Source organism: Nannobrachium achirus, assembly GCF_963921795.1.
Source record: "Nannobrachium achirus genome assembly, chromosome: 17".
Taxonomy (NCBI): Eukaryota; Metazoa; Chordata; class Actinopteri; order Myctophiformes; family Myctophidae; genus Nannobrachium; species Nannobrachium achirus.
This window is the reverse complement of record NC_137824.1, coordinates 8,310,609-8,329,073: the sequence shown is the minus strand read 5'-3', so window position 1 is coordinate 8,329,073 and position 18,465 is coordinate 8,310,609. Positions and strand designations below refer to the sequence as shown.

At 32.6% G+C, this 18,465-nt stretch overlaps 1 protein-coding gene across 1 annotated transcript in view; it reads left to right on the top strand.

The window, feature by feature from the left end:
- The window catches only part of LOC308301773 (nitric oxide-associated protein 1-like), a 48,332-nt gene that overhangs the window by 20,595 nt on the left and 9,272 nt on the right, over nt 1-18,465 (top strand). The window contains exons 12-13 of the mRNA XM_080745877.1: nt 11,003-11,134; nt 12,471-12,587. Of these exons, the coding sequence (XP_080602003.1) occupies nt 11,003-11,134; nt 12,471-12,587 (249 nt within the window). The remainder of the gene's footprint in view (nt 1-11,002; nt 11,135-12,470; nt 12,588-18,465) is intronic.

Sequence of the window (18,465 nt, the reverse complement as noted above, 5' to 3'; positions counted from 1 at the left end):
GTTCAACTTTAATCTATAATGATTTAATATGAAGAGAAGACGTGAGTTCAACTTTAATCTATAATGATTTAATATGAAGAGAAGACGTGAGTTCAACTTTAATCTATAATGATTTAATATGAAGAGAAGACGTGAGTTCAACTTTAATCTATAATGATTTAATATGAAGAGAAGACGTGAGTTCAACTTTAATCTATAATGATTTAATATGAAGAGAAGACGTGAGTTCAACTTTAATCTATAATGGTTAAATATGAAGAGAAGACGTGAGTTCAACTTTAATCTATAATGATTTAATATGAAGAGAAGACGTGAGTTCAACTTTAATCTATAATGATTAAATATGAAGAGAAGACGTGAGTTCAACTTTAATCTATAATGATTAAATATGAAGAGAAGACGTGAGTTCAACTTTAATCTATAATGATTAAATATGAAGAGAAGACTTGAGTTCAACTTTAATCTATAATGATTAAATATGAAGAGAAGACGTGAGTTCAACTTTAATCTATAATGATTAAATATGAAGAGAAGACGTGAGTTCAACTTTAATCTATAATGATTTAATATGAAGAGAAGACGTGAGTTCAACTTTAATCTATAATGATTTAATATGAAGAGAAGACGTGAGTTCAACTTTAATCTATAATGATTTAATATGAAGAGAAGACGTGAGTTCAACTTTAATCTATAATGATTTAATATGAAGAGAAGACGTGAGTTCAACTTTAATCTATAATGATTTAATATGAAGAGAAGACGTGAGTTCAACTTTAATCTATAATGATTTAATATGAAGAGAAGACGTGAGTTCAACTTTAATCTATAATGATTTAATATGAAGAGAAGACGTGAGTTCAACTTTAATCTATAATGGTTAAATATGAAGAGAAGACGTGAGTTCAACTTTAATCTATAATGATTTAATATGAAGAGAAGACGTGAGTTCAACTTTAATCTATAATGATTTAATATGAAGAGAAGACTTGAGTTCAACTTTAATCTATAATGATTTAATATGAAGAGAAGACGTGAGTTCAACTTTAATCTATAATGATTAAATATAAAGAGAAGACGTGAGTTCAACTTTAATCTATAATGATTTAATATGAAGAGAAGACTTGAGTTCAACTTTAATCTATAATGATTTAATATGAAGAGAAGACGTGAGTTCAACTTTAATCTATAATGATTTAATATGAAGAGAAGACGTGAGTTCAACTTTAATCTATAATGATTTAATATGAAGAGAAGACGTGAGTTCAACTTTAATCTATAATGATTTAATATGAAGAGAAGACTTGAGTTCAACTTTAATCTATAATGATTTAATATGAAGAGAAGACGTGAGTTCAACTTTAATCTATAATGATTTAATATGAAGAGAAGACGTGAGTTCAACTTTAATCTATAATGATTTAATATGAAGAGAAGACGTGAGTTCAACTTTAATCTATAATGATTAAATATGAAGAGAAGACGTGAGTTCAACTTTAATCTATAATGATTTAATATGAAGAGAAGACGTGAGTTCAACTTTAATCTATAATGATTTAATATGAAGAGAAGACGTGAGTTCAACTTTAATCTATAATGATTAAATATGAAGAGAAGACGTGAGTTCAACTTTAATCTATAATGATTTAATATGAAGAGAAGACTTGAGTTCAACTTTAATCTATAATGATTTAATATGAAGAGAAGACGTGAGTTCAACTTTAATCTATAATGATTAAATATAAAGAGAAGACGTGAGTTCAACTTTAATCTATAATGATTTAATATGAAGAGAAGACTTGAGTTCAACTTTAATCTATAATGATTTAATATGAAGAGAAGACGTGAGTTCAACTTTAATCTATAATGATTTAATATGAAGAGAAGACGTGAGTTCAACTTTAATCTATAATGATTTAATATGAAGAGAAGACGTGAGTTCAACTTTAATCTATAATGATTTAATATGAAGAGAAGACTTGAGTTCAACTTTAATCTATAATGATTAAATATGAAGAGAAGACGTGAGTTCAACTTTAATCTATAATGATTAAATATGAAGAGAAGACGTGAGTTCAACTTTAATCTATAATGATTTAATATGAAGAGAAGACGTGAGTTCAACTTTAATCTATAATGATTTAATATGAAGAGAAGACGTGAGTTCAACTTTAATCTATAATGATTTAATATGAAGAGAAGACGTGAGTTCAACTTTAATCTATAATGATTAAATATGAAGAGAAGACGTGAGTTCAACTTTAATCTATAATGATTTAATATGAAGAGAAGACGTGAGTTCAACTTTAATCTATAATGATTTAATATGAAGAGAAGACGTGAGTTCAACTTTAATCTATAATGATTTAATATGAAGAGAAGACTTGAGTTCAACTTTAATCTATAATGATTTAATATGAAGAGAAGACGTGAGTTCAACTTTAATCTATAATGATTTAATATGAAGAGAAGACGTGAGTTCAACTTTAATCTATAATGATTAAATATGAAGAGAAGACGTGAGTTCAACTTTAATCTATAATGATTTAACATGAAGAGAAGACGTGAGTTCAACTTTAATCTATAATGATTTAATATGAAGAGAAGACGTGAGTTCAACTTTAATCTATAATGATTTAATATGAAGAGAAGACGTGAGTTCAACTTTAATCTATAATGATTTAATATGAAGAGAAGACGTGAGTTCAACTTTAATCTATAATGATTTAATATGAAGAGAAGACTTGAGTTCAACTTTAATCTATAATGATTTAATATGAAGAGAAGACGTGAGTTCAACTTTAATCTATAATGATTTAATATGAAGAGAAGACGTGAGTTCAACTTTAATCTATAATGATTTAATATGAAGAGAAGAAATGAGTTCAACTTTAATCTATAATGATTTAATATGAAGAGAAGACGTGAGTTCAACTTTAATCTATAATGATTAAATATGAAGAGAAGACGTGAGTTCAACTTTAATCTATAATGATTTAATATGAAGAGAAGACGTGAGTTCAACTTTAATCTATAATGATTTAATATGAAGAGAAGACGTGAGTTCAACTTTAATCTATAATGATTTAATATGAAGAGAAGACGTGAGTTCAACTTTAATCTACAATGATTAAATATGAAGAGAAGACGTGAGTTCAACTTTAATCTATAATGATTAAATATGAAGAGAAGACGTGAGTTCAACTTTAATCTATAATGATTTAATATGAAGAGAAGACGTGAGTTCAACTTTAATCTATAATGATTTAATATGAAGAGAAGACGTGAGTTCAACTTTAATCTATAATGATTTAATATGAAGAGAAGACTTGAGTTCAACTTTAATCTATAATGATTTAATATGAAGAGAAGATGTGAGTTCAACTTTAATCTATAATGATTAAATATGAAGAGAAGACGTGAGTTCAACTTTAATCTATAATGATTTAATATGAAGAGAAGACGTGAGTTCAACTTTAATCTATAATGATTTAATATGAAGAGAAGACGTGAGTTCAACTTTAATCTATAATGATTAAATATGAAGAGAAGACGTGAGTTCAACTTTAATCTATAATGATTAAATATGAAGAGAAGACGTGAGTTCAACTTTAATCTATAATGATTAAATATGAAGAGAAGACGTGAGTTCAACTTTAATCTATAATGATTAAATATGAAGAGAAGACGTGAGTTCAACTTTAATCTATAATGATTAAATATGAAGAGAAGACGTGAGTTCAACTTTAATCTATAATGATTTAATATGAAGAGAAGACTTGAGTTCAACTTTAATCTATAATGATTTAATATGAAGAGAAGACGTGAGTTCAACTTTAATCTATAATGATTAAATATAAAGAGAAGACGTGAGTTCAACTTTAATCTATAATGATTTAATATGAAGAGAAGACTTGAGTTCAACTTTAATCTATAATGATTTAATATGAAGAGAAGACGTGAGTTCAACTTTAATCTATAATGATTTAATATGAAGAGAAGACGTGAGTTCAACTTTAATCTATAATGGTTTAATATGAAGAGAAGACGTGAGTTCAACTTTAATCTATAATGATTTAATATGAAGAGAAGACGTGAGTTCAACTTTAATCTATAATGATTTAATATGAAGAGAAGACGTGAGTTCAACTTTAATCTATAATGATTTAATATGAAGAGAAGACGTGAGTTCAACTTTAATCTATAATGATTTAATATGAAGAGAAGACGTGAGTTCAACTTTAATCTATAATGATTTAATATGAAGAGAAGACGTGAGTTCAACTTTAATCTATAATGATTTAATATGAAGAGAAGAAATGAGTTCAACTTTAATCTATAATGATTTAATATGAAGAGAAGACGTGAGTTCAACTTTAATCTATAATGATTAAATATGAAGAGAAGACGTGAGTTCAACTTTAATCTATAATGATTAAATATGAAGAGAAGACGTGAGTTCAACTTTAATCTATAATGATTAAATATGAAGAGAAGACGTGAGTTCAACTTTAATCTATAATGATTAAATATGAAGAGAAGACGTGAGTTCAACTTTAATCTATAATGATTAAATATGAAGAGAAGACGTGAGTTCAACTTTAATCTATAATGATTTAATATGAAGAGAAGACGTGAGTTCAACTTTAATCTATAATGATTTAATATGAAGAGAAGACTTGAGTTCAACTTTAATCTATAATGATTTAATATGAAGAGAAGACGTGAGTTCAACTTTAATCTATAATGATTAAATATAAAGAGAAGACGTGAGTTCAACTTTAATCTATAATGATTTAATATGAAGAGAAGACTTGAGTTCAACTTTAATCTATAATGATTTAATATGAAGAGAAGACGTGAGTTCAACTTTAATCTATAATGATTTAATATGAAGAGAAGACGTGAGTTCAACTTTAATCTATAATGATTTAATATGAAGAGAAGACTTGAGTTCAACTTTAATCTATAATGATTTAATATGAAGAGAAGACGTGAGTTCAACTTTAATCTATAATGATTTAATATGAAGAGAAGACGTGAGTTCAACTTTAATCTATAATGATTAAATATGAAGAGAAGACGTGAGTTCAACTTTAATCTATAATGATTTAATATGAAGAGAAGACTTGAGTTCAACTTTAATCTATAATGATTTAATATGAAGAGAAGACGTGAGTTCAACTTTAATCTATAATGATTAAATATAAAGAGAAGACGTGAGTTCAACTTTAATCTATAATGATTTAATATGAAGAGAAGACTTGAGTTCAACTTTAATCTATAATGATTTAATATGAAGAGAAGACGTGAGTTCAACTTTAATCTATAATGATTTAATATGAAGAGAAGACGTGAGTTCAACTTTAATCTATAATGATTTAATATGAAGAGAAGACGTGAGTTCAACTTTAATCTATAATGATTTAATATGAAGAGAAGACTTGAGTTCAACTTTAATCTATAATGATTTAATATGAAGAGAAGACGTGAGTTCAACTTTAATCTATAATGATTAAATATGAAGAGAAGACTTGAGTTCAACTTTAATCTATAATGATTTAATATGAAGAGAAGACGTGAGTTCAACTTTAATCTATAATGATTAAATATGAAGAGAAGACGTGAGTTCAACTTTAATCTATAATGATTTAATATGAAGAGAAGACGTGAGTTCAACTTTAATCTATAATGATTAAATATGAAGAGAAGACGTGAGTTCAACTTTAATCTATAATGATTTAATATGAAGAGAAGACGTGAGTTCAACTTTAATCTATAATGATTAAATATGAAGAGAAGACGTGAGTTCAACTTTAATCTATAATGATTAAATATGAAGAGAAGACGTGAGTTCAACTTTAATCTATAATGATTAAATATGAAGAGAAGATGTGAGTTCAACTTTAATCTATAATGATTTAATATGAAGAGAAGACGTGAGTTCAACTTTAATCTATAATGATTTAATATGAAGAGAAGACTTGAGTTCAACTTTAATCTATAATGATTTAATATGAAGAGAAGACGTGAGTTCAACTTTAATCTATAATGATTTAATATGAAGAGAAGACGTGAGTTCAACTTTAATCTATAATGATTAAATATGAAGAGAAGACGTGAGTTCAACTTTAATCTATAATGATTTAACATGAAGAGAAGACGTGAGTTCAACTTTAATCTATAATGATTAAATATGAAGAGAAGACGTGAGTTCAACTTTAATCTATAATGATTTAATATGAAGAGAAGACTTGAGTTCAACTTTAATCTATAATGATTTAATATGAAGAGAAGACGTGAGTTCAACTTTAATCTATAATGATTTAATATGAAGAGAAGACGTGAGTTCAACTTTAATCTATAATGATTTAATATGAAGAGAAGACGTGAGTTCAACTTTAATCTATAATGATTTAATATGAAGAGAAGACTTGAGTTCAACTTTAATCTATAATGATTTAATATGAAGAGAAGACGTGAGTTCAACTTTAATCTATAATGATTTAATATGAAGAGAAGACGTGAGTTCAACTTTAATCTATAATGATTTAATATGAAGAGAAGAAATGAGTTCAACTTTAATCTATAATGATTTAATATGAAGAGAAGACGTGAGTTCAACTTTAATCTATAATGATTAAATATGAAGAGAAGACGTGAGTTCAACTTTAATCTATAATGATTAAATATGAAGAGAAGACGTGAGTTCAACTTTAATCTATAATGATTTAATATGAAGAGAAGACGTGAGTTCAACTTTAATCTATAATGATTAAATATGAAGAGAAGACGTGAGTTCAACTTTAATCTATAATGATTAAATATGAAGAGAAGACGTGAGTTCAACTTTAATCTATAATGATTAAATATGAAGAGAAGACTTGAGTTCAACTTTAATCTATAATGATTTAATATGAAGAGAAGACGTGAGTTCAACTTTAATCTATAATGGTTTAATATGAAGAGAAGACGTGAGTTCAACTTTAATCTATAATGATTTAATATGAAGAGAAGACGTGAGTTCAACTTTAATCTATAATGATTTAATATGAAGAGAAGACGTGAGTTCAACTTTAATCTATAATGATTAAATATGAAGAGAAGACGTGAGTTCAACTTTAATCTATAATGATTAAATATGAAGAGAAGACGTGAGTTCAACTTTAATCTATAATGATTAAATATGAAGAGAAGACGTGAGTTCAACTTTAATCTATAATGATTAAATATGAAGAGAAGACGTGAGTTCAACTTTAATCTATAATGATTTAATATGAAGAGAAGACGTGAGTTCAACTTTAATCTATAATGATTAAATATGAAGAGAAGACGTGAGTTCAACTTTAATCTATAATGATTTAATATGAAGAGAAGACGTGAGTTCAACTTTAATCTATAATGATTTAATATGAAGAGAAGACGTGAGTTCAACTTTAATCTATAATGATTTAATATGAAGAGAAGATGTGAGTTCAACTTTAATCTATAATGATTAAATATGAAGAGAAGACGTGAGTTCAACTTTAATCTATAATGATTTAATATGAAGAGAAGACGTGAGTTCAACTTTAATCTATAATGATTTAATATGAAGAGAAGACGTGAGTTCAACTTTAATCTATAATGATTAAATATGAAGAGAAGACGTGAGTTCAACTTTAATCTATAATGATTAAATATGAAGAGAAGACGTGAGTTCAACTTTAATCTATAATGATTAAATATGAAGAGAAGACGTGAGTTCAACTTTAATCTATAATGATTAAATATGAAGAGAAGACGTGAGTTCAACTTTAATCTATAATGATTAAATATGAAGAGAAGACGTGAGTTCAACTTTAATCTATAATGATTAAATATGAAGAGAAGACTTGAGTTCAACTTTAATCTATAATGATTTAATATGAAGAGAAGACGTGAGTTCAACTTTAATCTATAATGATTAAATATGAAGAGAAGACGTGAGTTCAACTTTAATCTATAATGATTTAATATGAAGAGAAGACGTGAGTTAAACTTTAATCTATAATGGTTTAATATGAAGAGAAGACTTGAGTTCAACTTTAATCTATAATGATTTAATATGAAGAGAAGACTTGAGTTCAACTTTAATCTATAATGATTTAATATGAAGAGAAGACGTGAGTTCAACTTTAATCTATAATGATTTAATATGAAGAGAAGACGTGAGTGAGACTTTAATCTATAATGATTTAATATGAAGAGAAGACGTGAGTTCAACTTTAATCTATAATGATTTAATATGAAGAGAAGACGTGAGTTCAACTTTAATCTATAATGATTTAATATGAAGAGAAGACGTGAGTGAGACTTTAATCTATAATGATTTAATATGAAGAGAAGACGTGAGTTCAACTTTAATCTATAATGATTTAATATGAAGAGAAGACGTGAGTTCAACTTTAATCTATAATGATTAAATATGAAGAGAAGACTTGAGTTCAACTTTAATCTATAATGATTAAATATGAAGAGAAGACGTGAGTTCAACTTTAATCTATAATGATTTAATATGAAGAGAAGACGTGAGTTCAACTTTAATCTATAATGATTTAATATGAAGAGAAGACTTGAGTTCAACTTTAATCTATAATGATTAAATATGAAGAGAAGACGTGAGTTCAACTTTAATCTATAATGATTTAATATGAAGAGAAGACGTGAGTTCAACTTTAATCTATAATGATTTAATATGAAGAGAAGACGTGAGTTCAACTTTAATCTATAATGATTTAATATGAAGAGAAGACGTGAGTTCAACTTTAATCTATAATGATTTAATATGAAGAGAAGACTTGAGTTCAACTTTAATCTATAATGATTTAATATGAAGAGAAGACGTGAGTTCAACTTTAATCTATAATGATTAAATATGAAGAGAAGACGTGAGTTCAACTTTAATCTATAATGATTAAATATGAAGAGAAGACGTGAGTTCAACTTTAATCTATAATGATTAAATATGAAGAGAAGACGTGAGTTCAACTTTAATCTATAATGATTAAATATGAAGAGAAGACGTGAGTTCAACTTTAATCTATAATGATTAAATATGAAGAGAAGACGTGAGTTCAACTTTAATCTATAATGATTTAATATGAAGAGAAGACGTGAGTTCAACTTTAATCTATAATGATTTAATATGAAGAGAAGACTTGAGTTCAACTTTAATCTATAATGATTTAATATGAAGAGAAGACGTGAGTTCAACTTTAATCTATAATGATTAAATATAAAGAGAAGACGTGAGTTCAACTTTAATCTATAATGATTTAATATGAAGAGAAGACTTGAGTTCAACTTTAATCTATAATGATTTAATATGAAGAGAAGACCTGAGTTCAACTTTAATCTATAATGATTTAATATGAAGAGAAGATGTGAGTTCAACTTTAATCTATAATGATTAAATATGAAGAGAAGACGTGAGTTCAACTTTAATCTATAATGATTTAATATGAAGAGAAGACGTGAGTTCAACTTTAATCTATAATGGTTTAATATGAAGAGAAGACGTGAGTTCAACTTTAATCTATAATGATTTAATATGAAGAGAAGACTTGAGTTCAACTTTAATCTATAATGATTTAATATGAAGAGAAGACGTGAGTTCAACTTTAATCTATAATGATTTAATATGAAGAGAAGACGTGAGTGAGACTTTAATCTATAATGATTTAATATGAAGAGAAGACGTGAGTTCAACTTTAATCTATAATGATTTAATATGAAGAGAAGACGTGAGTGAGACTTTAATCTATAATGATTTAATATGAAGAGAAGACGTGAGTGAGACTTTAATCTATAATGATTTAATATGAAGAGAAGACGTGAGTTCAACTTTAATCTATAATGATTTAATATGAAGAGAAGACGTGAGTTCAACTTTAATCTATAATGATTAAATATGAAGAGAAGACTTGAGTTCAACTTTAATCTATAATGATTAAATATGAAGAGAAGACGTGAGTTCAACTTTAATCTATAATGATTTAATATGAAGAGAAGACGTGAGTTCAACTTTAATCTATAATGATTTAATATGAAGAGAAGACGTGAGTTCAACTTTAATCTATAATGATTTAATATGAAGAGAAGACGTGAGTTCAACTTTAATCTATAATGATTTAATATGAAGAGAAGACGTGAGTTCAACTTTAATCTATAATGATTTAATATGAAGAGAAGACTTGAGTTCAACTTTAATCTATAATGATTTAATATGAAGAGAAGACGTGAGTTCAACTTTAATCTATGAAGAGATGATGTCTATGAAACCGTCAGACAGGCCTTGTGTCTTTCACTAATAAAACACAATACAGCTTTAATAAGTATGAACTGAAGGAGTGTGCCTGCGTGTCAGAAACTGAATACGATCAGAGACAAAACAAAACAAAAAAATCCATAAGAGTGAAACAGGCATACAATCTGTGTACACAACATTTAATGTAGCCTGAGTAGTGTTGTCAAAAATATCGATTTATCGAAAAGTATCGATTTTGAATATAGTATCGATTTTCAATATGACTTTTCAATAGTTTCAATAATATCGATATTATCGATAATATCGATAATATTGACCAGTTTTTACCTCTCTCGTTGGTTTACACCAACATTAATTTTATGTGTGTCCTTCCTACTTTGGCTTATTACTAGTTATTTTAAAGGCCTATTTCTACTTAAAATGTGAAAAAATCAAAGTCAGGCCTTTAAAAAGTGCACTACCATGTAACTTAAGAAGTTCTGTATTTTTCCTCAAATAAAAATAGACATTTTTGCACTGAAATCGCTTTGGTTGCGTGGTATCGAAAATGTTATCGAGTATCGAAATGTTTCAAAATATCGTATCGAAGTTAGAAATCCAGTATCGTGACAAGCCTAAGCCTGAGTATGATTTCATTTCATCTTGGACAGAAATAGCATGAATCTGTCTGTGGTGTTGCCTGTGTGTCTGGTCTGACTCTGTGTCTGTGTGTCTCAGCTGCTCAGCCTGCTGACAGAGGAGGAGGTGAAGGTGGTGGTTGCCAGCAAGGCCATCGTTCCCAGGACGTACGTTCTGAAGCCTGGGATGAGCCTGTTCCTGGGAGCCCTGGGGAGAGTCGACTACTTACAGGTCTGTCTGTATGTCTGTGTGTCTCCTGAGGTGCACGTCAGAAACGTGTACCTCTATGGCAGTGGTTCTCAAGCACTTAATACCTCTAAAATAACAAATTGAATAGAAAATTCACAATGTCTTAACTTTCTCGTTGCAATCACTTAAATCTCTTTGAAGGTCCATGGTCTCCATAGACTTCCATGTAATTCATAGTGCACGGATCATGCACGCCCATGCCTAACCATGCACCACGTGTGTGCACGCTGTTCACAGCTCTCAAACCAAAAAAATCCGCTTGGAAATCCGTTCAGGCATTCATGAGATAGCAGCCATTATGTTTTCTTCAAATGTAAACAAACATGTTTGAAAGATGGGGTTGGTATGGGGGTTAAAAATGCAATATCGCGATCATGCCTAATACATTTTTTGAGGTCCAAAAAACTTTTTTTTCCTTCAAAAATGGCCCAAACTCGGGAAACTCGGGGTTGGCACTGAAAGTGTTAAGTGGTTAAACTGATGGCTATATTGACACATTTTGCTGGAACCGTTCCATGGACCCCTGGGGTCCCAGGATCTCACTTTAAGAAGCACTCTGCTAGACAAGGGTCGAACGGTGACAGTACAGCAGCATCAGAATGATATATTTGTATTATTTAAAGGTCTTATGACATCACATTTTCATTTATCTTTAGGCTTTTTTTCATGTTTCCTAATCTTTCAATTATACCAACAAAAACAACACACACACAATGCACTCACAACGCATCGCAAAGAGCTTGTAGATTGGCTATTTTTTTCTCTATCAAAGACATTTGATAGAGAGTGAAAAAAAAAATACTGTATCAAGTATGTAGATTATAAGTACCTTTTACCAATTATAGAGGGTTTAAGTGGTACCGGATATGCAGCTCGGCAAATGAAAGGTGAATTGAACCCAGTGCATGACGGAGGACGATATCACGATAAATTAAATGTGTTAAAAGTGTTTTTTATCACGATAAACAGTATATTATATTGTCCCATCCCTAACAGGGAGAGAAGTTCTGTTGAGAGAGGGCGAGATCATTTAGCGACCTACAACTGGGTTGCAACCTGGTCGGTAGTTTTCACCGACTGGGTCGCTAAATCTACCGACTGGGTCGCTAAATCTAGATTTAGCGACCCAGTTGGTAGATTTAGCGACCCAGTCGGTAGATTTAGCAACCCAGTCGGTAGATTTAGCGACCCAGTCGGTAGATTTAGCGACCCAGTCGGTGAAAACTACCGACCAGGTTGCAACCCAGTTGTAGGTCGCTAAATGACCTCGCCCCTACTGGTTCTGTTGTTCGTTGACTGTTTCATTATGTTTCTACAGGGAGAGAAGTCGTGCTGGCTCAGTGTGGTGGCCTCCAACCTGATTCCCGTCCACATCACCAGTCTGGAGAGAGCTGACAGTGTTTACCTCAAGCACGCCGGACACGCTCTGCTGGGGGTGAGAAACATACTTTTGTGTTTTTTGGTGTATTTTTATGTTCTCCCCGTGTCTCCTAGGGTTGTAGTAGAGGAAAAAATAGGCCAGAAGTTGACCATACCCCTACCCGGGGTAGAACAAAACGCGACATAGTTTTTTCATATCTTTAGGATGTCCCTTTCATGAAATGGATTGTCCCGAGTTTTGCTTTTACTGCAAAAGTCATGAAATTGATCCATGAAGGGACTCACCACATAAGCAAAAAAACGCCTATCCTGAAAGATGTCAAACCTTTGTCATTTTCTACCTGCTGGTTGTTTTTACCTCATACTTGCACAGATGGTCTACAGGTAGTGTCCTTACATCCCAGAACAATCAGAATGCAAAAATATGGTTCTGTTTTGAATCTGCTGCCTTTTATATAAGGACTTTCTATAGGCGGAAATGACATTCCTAAGGAAAATTCCCCTGTAATCCTTCTATAAGGGGTAGTACAAACTATGACAAAGTTTTTTCATAACTTTTACTTGTCCTCTTCATGAAATGGATGGTCAGTAGTTTTGCTTTTACTGCAAAAGTCATGAAATTGATCCATGAAGGGACTCACCAATAGGCAAAAAAACGCCTACCCTGAAAGATGGAGTTCCAAGTCAATCCTTTGTAATTTTCTATTGCTGGTTGTTTTTACGTCATTCTTGCACAGATGGTCTACAGGTAGCGTCCTTAAATCCCAAAATAATCAGAATGCAAAAAAGTGATTTACCAAGAAAGTGCAGAAATATCCCCACAAGTTAATCATACACCATTTCCACTTACTGGTAGGGAAGGAGCTGGAAACAAGGGCCTACTACAAACTTGATATCCCGGTATCAATAAGCTTTGGGCTTATCAAGCTTGTTATTAAGCATAGCGGCCCATGACATCATGTTTAAATAATCAAGACAAGAGGCGATCAATACATTGTTACAGTACTATTCATAATATATAGCCATTTAACACTTACTGCACACTAATGAATGATTTTCTAAAGATATTAAATGACAATACTTTTTACTTTTGTCAATTCTCATTCTCATAGACAAACTCAGACTCACAACAACTGGCCAATCCAAAAATATACCAGTTCTGTTCAGAATCTCACATCTCACATCTTCCCACAAAATATTATAAAGCGCTCAACAGTGGGCTCGATAAAAGCCCATGGGTCAATAAGCAGGATCGATAAGGTGCTCATTATCAATACAAATTAACGAACTCCATTCAGATTGTCAATAGGGAATACACCAACAACCAAAAGAAACCAGAAGAATATGTCATAATATGCTTGTATTGTGAATCAGGAGTTTTTCTATGTATGTGTGCCATTCTTACTGCATGCCAAATGATCAAATAGCAGCTTTTTCTCATTTTAATTTATTTCGTTTATTCTTTTTCAATATTTTCATATCAACAACTAATTTGAGTGTGAGGGGGACTGACCAATTTGCAAAGCTGGTCAATGGATACAAAGCTGTGATCTCCCAAATTCGGACATAATTTTGTCAGGAGATTTCGTGACGTAATCGGCTGTGTATCTATTGGTCAATGGCTGGTCAATGGATTAATTGAATTCCGTCTTACTATTTATGGTAATAAATATGGTATGATGGTATATATTATTATAATATAAACGGTAAGAAGGAATTCAGTTCCCAGTGGATTACAACCAAGGGCCACTACAATGCTCTACAGTCAAGGCTGGTCCACAAGGCACAAGCTGGTATAAAAGTATTGTGTCATTTCTTGTTTATTTTAGTTTACAGGCAATGTACTGTAAATACAGGAGCAATATTATGTACAACACAATCCCACAGAGAGACATTGAGGCACGTACTACTTTGACTGCAACAATCCTTATCATAGCAGTAGAGTTGGGTGAGGTCTCTTACTGCTTGGTGCAGGCTATTTTTTGAACAGGACAGGCTTTAGTGATCCTTTAGCATCCAACCCTTCCCAACTGGATTCCACAAAAGGGGTTTGGGGACATGATTGTGGCACCATATACTGTACCAGTTTGGTACATAGCCTGTTGAACATTCAAAAATATCCTCAGTGGGAGGCAGATGTGAGACTGGCATGTCTGTCGTTGATGCTAGAATACAACGGAGCTCATCAAGACTAGAACACACCTGGCCCTTTGCCTTCTTTTTTAGGCCATAGAGAGTGAGGGCATATTGTCTTGAACATCCTGAAGCCTCTGGTAGACTATCTGTCAAGCCAAAGGTTCTCAGACCCTGACCTAATTTATATGTACAGTACTATGGATATACTTGTGTTGCTCGTCTACTATGTCAGTCAACAACTCCTTGGAATAGCTGCCATTTTCATGCATGCTGGTCATGGGATAGACAACGATACATCCCAATGTCTGATATTACAAATACATTGGGAGTGGCTTTGTGTGAGAGTCTTCTAGCATGGCACGCATTGACTGGATGCAATGCAACGAGCAGCCTGTTCAGAATAAGCAATAATAAAGCTTTCAACAAGCTGGCGAAGCACATTCATGAACTTCAGGATCTGAGAATCTTTGGCTTACTGCATGCCAAATAATCAAACATTGGTCAGTCTCCCTTACACTGCTCAAAATAGTTGTTGATTGAAAAAGAAATAAATGAAAATGAGAAAAGGCTGCTGATTATTTGGCATTAAGAATGGCGCACAAAGTGTAGTGTATTCTACTGAATATAGGCTTACATACATACTATACTGCATTTAAGTCTGAATACCATAGACTGCTTATAGAACAATATGTTTGCTGCTTTTGAGGTGAAGAGAATTAGGCCTTGGGATGTAGGGACACTACCTGTAGACCATCTGTGCAATATGAGATAAAACAACCAGCAGGTAGAAAATGACAAAGGATTGACTTGGAACTCCATCTTTCAGGGTAGGCTTTTGTACTGCATTTAAGTCTGAATACCATAGACTGCTTATAGAAGAATATGTTTGCTGCTTTTGAGGTGAAGAGAATTAGGCCTTGGGATGTAGGGACACTACCTGTAGACCATCTGTGCAATATGAGATAAAACAACCAGCAGGTAGAAAATGACAAAGGATTGACTTGGAACTCCATCTTTCAGGGTAGGCTTTTTTATGGTGAGTACCTTTATGGATCAATTTCATGACTTCTGCAGTAAAAAAGTAAAACTACTGACCATCCATTTCATGAAGAGGACAAAACACTGTCAGGGTTTGTACTACCCCTTATAGAAGATTACCTCCAGGATCACAGGGGATTCTTCCTTAGGAATGTCATTTCCGCCTATAGAAAGTCCTTATATTAAAGGCTGCAGATTCAAAACAGAACCATATTTTTGCATTCTGATTGTTCTGGGATGTAAGGACACTACCTGTAGACCATCTGTGCAAGTATGAGGTAAAAGCAACCTGCAGGTAGAAAATGACAAAGGATTGAATTGGAACCCCATCTTTCAGGGTAGGCGTTTTTTGCCTACGTGGTGAGTCCCTTCATGGATCAATTTCATGACTTTGGCAGTAAAAGTAAAACTCGGGACAGTGCATTTCATGAAGGGGACATCCTAAAGATTTGAAAGAACTATGTCGCGTTTTGTTCTACCCCTTATAGAAGATTATCACCAGACTTACAGGGGAACATTCCTTAGAAATGTAATTTCCGCCTATAGAAAGTCCTTATATAAAAGGCTGCAGATTCAAAACAGAACCATATTTTTGCATTCTGATTGTTCTGGGATGTAAGGACACTACCTGTAGACCATCTGTGCAAGTATGAGGTAAAAACAACCTGCAGGTAGAAAATGACAAAGGATTGACTTGGAACTCCATCTTTCAGGATAGGCGTTTTTTTGCCTATGTGATGAGTCCCTTCATGGATCAATTTCATGACTTTTGCAGTCAAAGTAAAACTTGGGACAATCCATTTCATGAAGGGGACATCCTAAAGATATGAAAAAACTATGTCGCGTTTTGTTCTACCCCGGGTAGGGGTACCTCAAAAACTAAGGCTCTTTTTTAGGTTTTTTTCCTCCTCTATTGATACCCTCACAAAAACATGAACATACTCCCCCCCAGAATGACAACAACTAGAATCGTCAGAGAAACGCTGTGGTTGGCCATATGGCCAAGAATTGGCGCATGTCACCCTGAGGTCGCAAGTCACCCTGAGGTCGCAAGTCACCCTGAGATGTCTTCCTAGTATTTATAATTTTTCTTTTTTTTGTAAATGAAGGCCAGTATACCAGTAAGACTCAACAGACCCAAATCAGGAAATAAGCGAGCTCGCTTACACAAACTTTAATAGGGAATGGTAGCCAATCAGGAGGGAATATGTGAAATGGGACAGATCTATGTTGATGACATGACTTAAGAGATACTGCGTACCGCTTTGCGTGATTTTAGGGCAAAATCTGTAGGAGCAGTGTCCAAAAATGTGTTTTGCAAAAATCGGCCCGATGGTGGCGCTAGACGGGACAGATGCATGTTGATGACATGACTGTAGACTAGAGATACTGTGTACCGCTTTGCGTGATTTTAGGGCAAAATCTGTAGGAGCAGTGTCCAAATGTGTTTTGAAGAATCGGCCTCATGGTGGAGCTAGAAAGGGCCATGTGAGAAATGAGGGGTTAGGTTGTGGTTTGGCAGCCAAGGAGTGTGTGTGCAAAGTTTGGCATGGATCGGGGCAACGGTGGCGGAGATATGAGTAGGGGAATAGTGTGACGCGACGGACAGACTGACTGACTGACGGACGGACGGACGGACGGACGGACGGACGGACAGACAGCCGGTGGAGGTTTTGATAGAATCAGGGTTCCCCAAAGTGGGGTGCCGTGATGCCAGACCAGGGCTAACCTGCAACCGGACGAATCCGCCGGAGCAAAAAATTGCCCTTGGCAGATTTGGGTTCTGGTCCCACTCATCTGTGAATCCGTTTCCTCACCCCAAAGAGTTGGGTGACCCAGGGCCCATATTGAAGTACCAGACCGCAAGGAAGAGTCCTTTTCGCAGCCCCGGCTCGCGGCTTTTGATGCTTTTTGGAATTCAACAGATCTTGGACATACAAGAGACGATACGCTTTCAGTGGTTCAGTTGTTTCCTCTAGTATCTAGTACAGGGTGTCCCAAACGTTTTGGGCTCAGGGCACCCCTATAAATATATTTTTCATCCCAGGCACCCCTACATTATATTATAATATTACCATTCCATACATTCATGATTTTCACTCCCAGTATCTTATATTCATGGCATATTTTAGGGATTATGTAGCAAGAAAAATTGAGATAATTACCATTTTGGTCAAAACTTAAAAAAACAAACAAAAAAAAACTCTGTACTTCAAGTTTAAAATGATACAAAATATTTGTTTAAGTGTTCAAATAAATTCCAAATATTACCAAATGATCTTGCGGCACCCCTGGACTGCCGTCGCGGCACCCCAGCGTGCCCTGTCACCCACTTTGAAAACCCCTGCTCTAGTATGTATTACTAGTATCTAGTATTTATTACTAGTATCTAATATGTATTACTAGTATCTATATGTATTACTAGTATGTAGTATGAATTACTAGTTTCTAATATGTATTACTAGTATCTAGTATGTATTACTAGTATCTAGTATGTATTAGTAGTGTCTAGTATGTATTAGTAGTGTCTAGTATGTATTACTAGTATCTAGTATGTATTAGTAGTGTCTAGTATGTATTACTAGTATCTAGTATGTATTAGTAGTATCTAGTATGTATTACTAGTATCGACGACTAGTGTCGACGTTCTGGTGACATCGTCCAGACGTTCTGGTGACATCGTCCAGACGTTCTGGTGACATCGTCCAGACGCCAGTCAGTTGGAGTAACGTCATTGGGTAATTCTACGTAATGACATC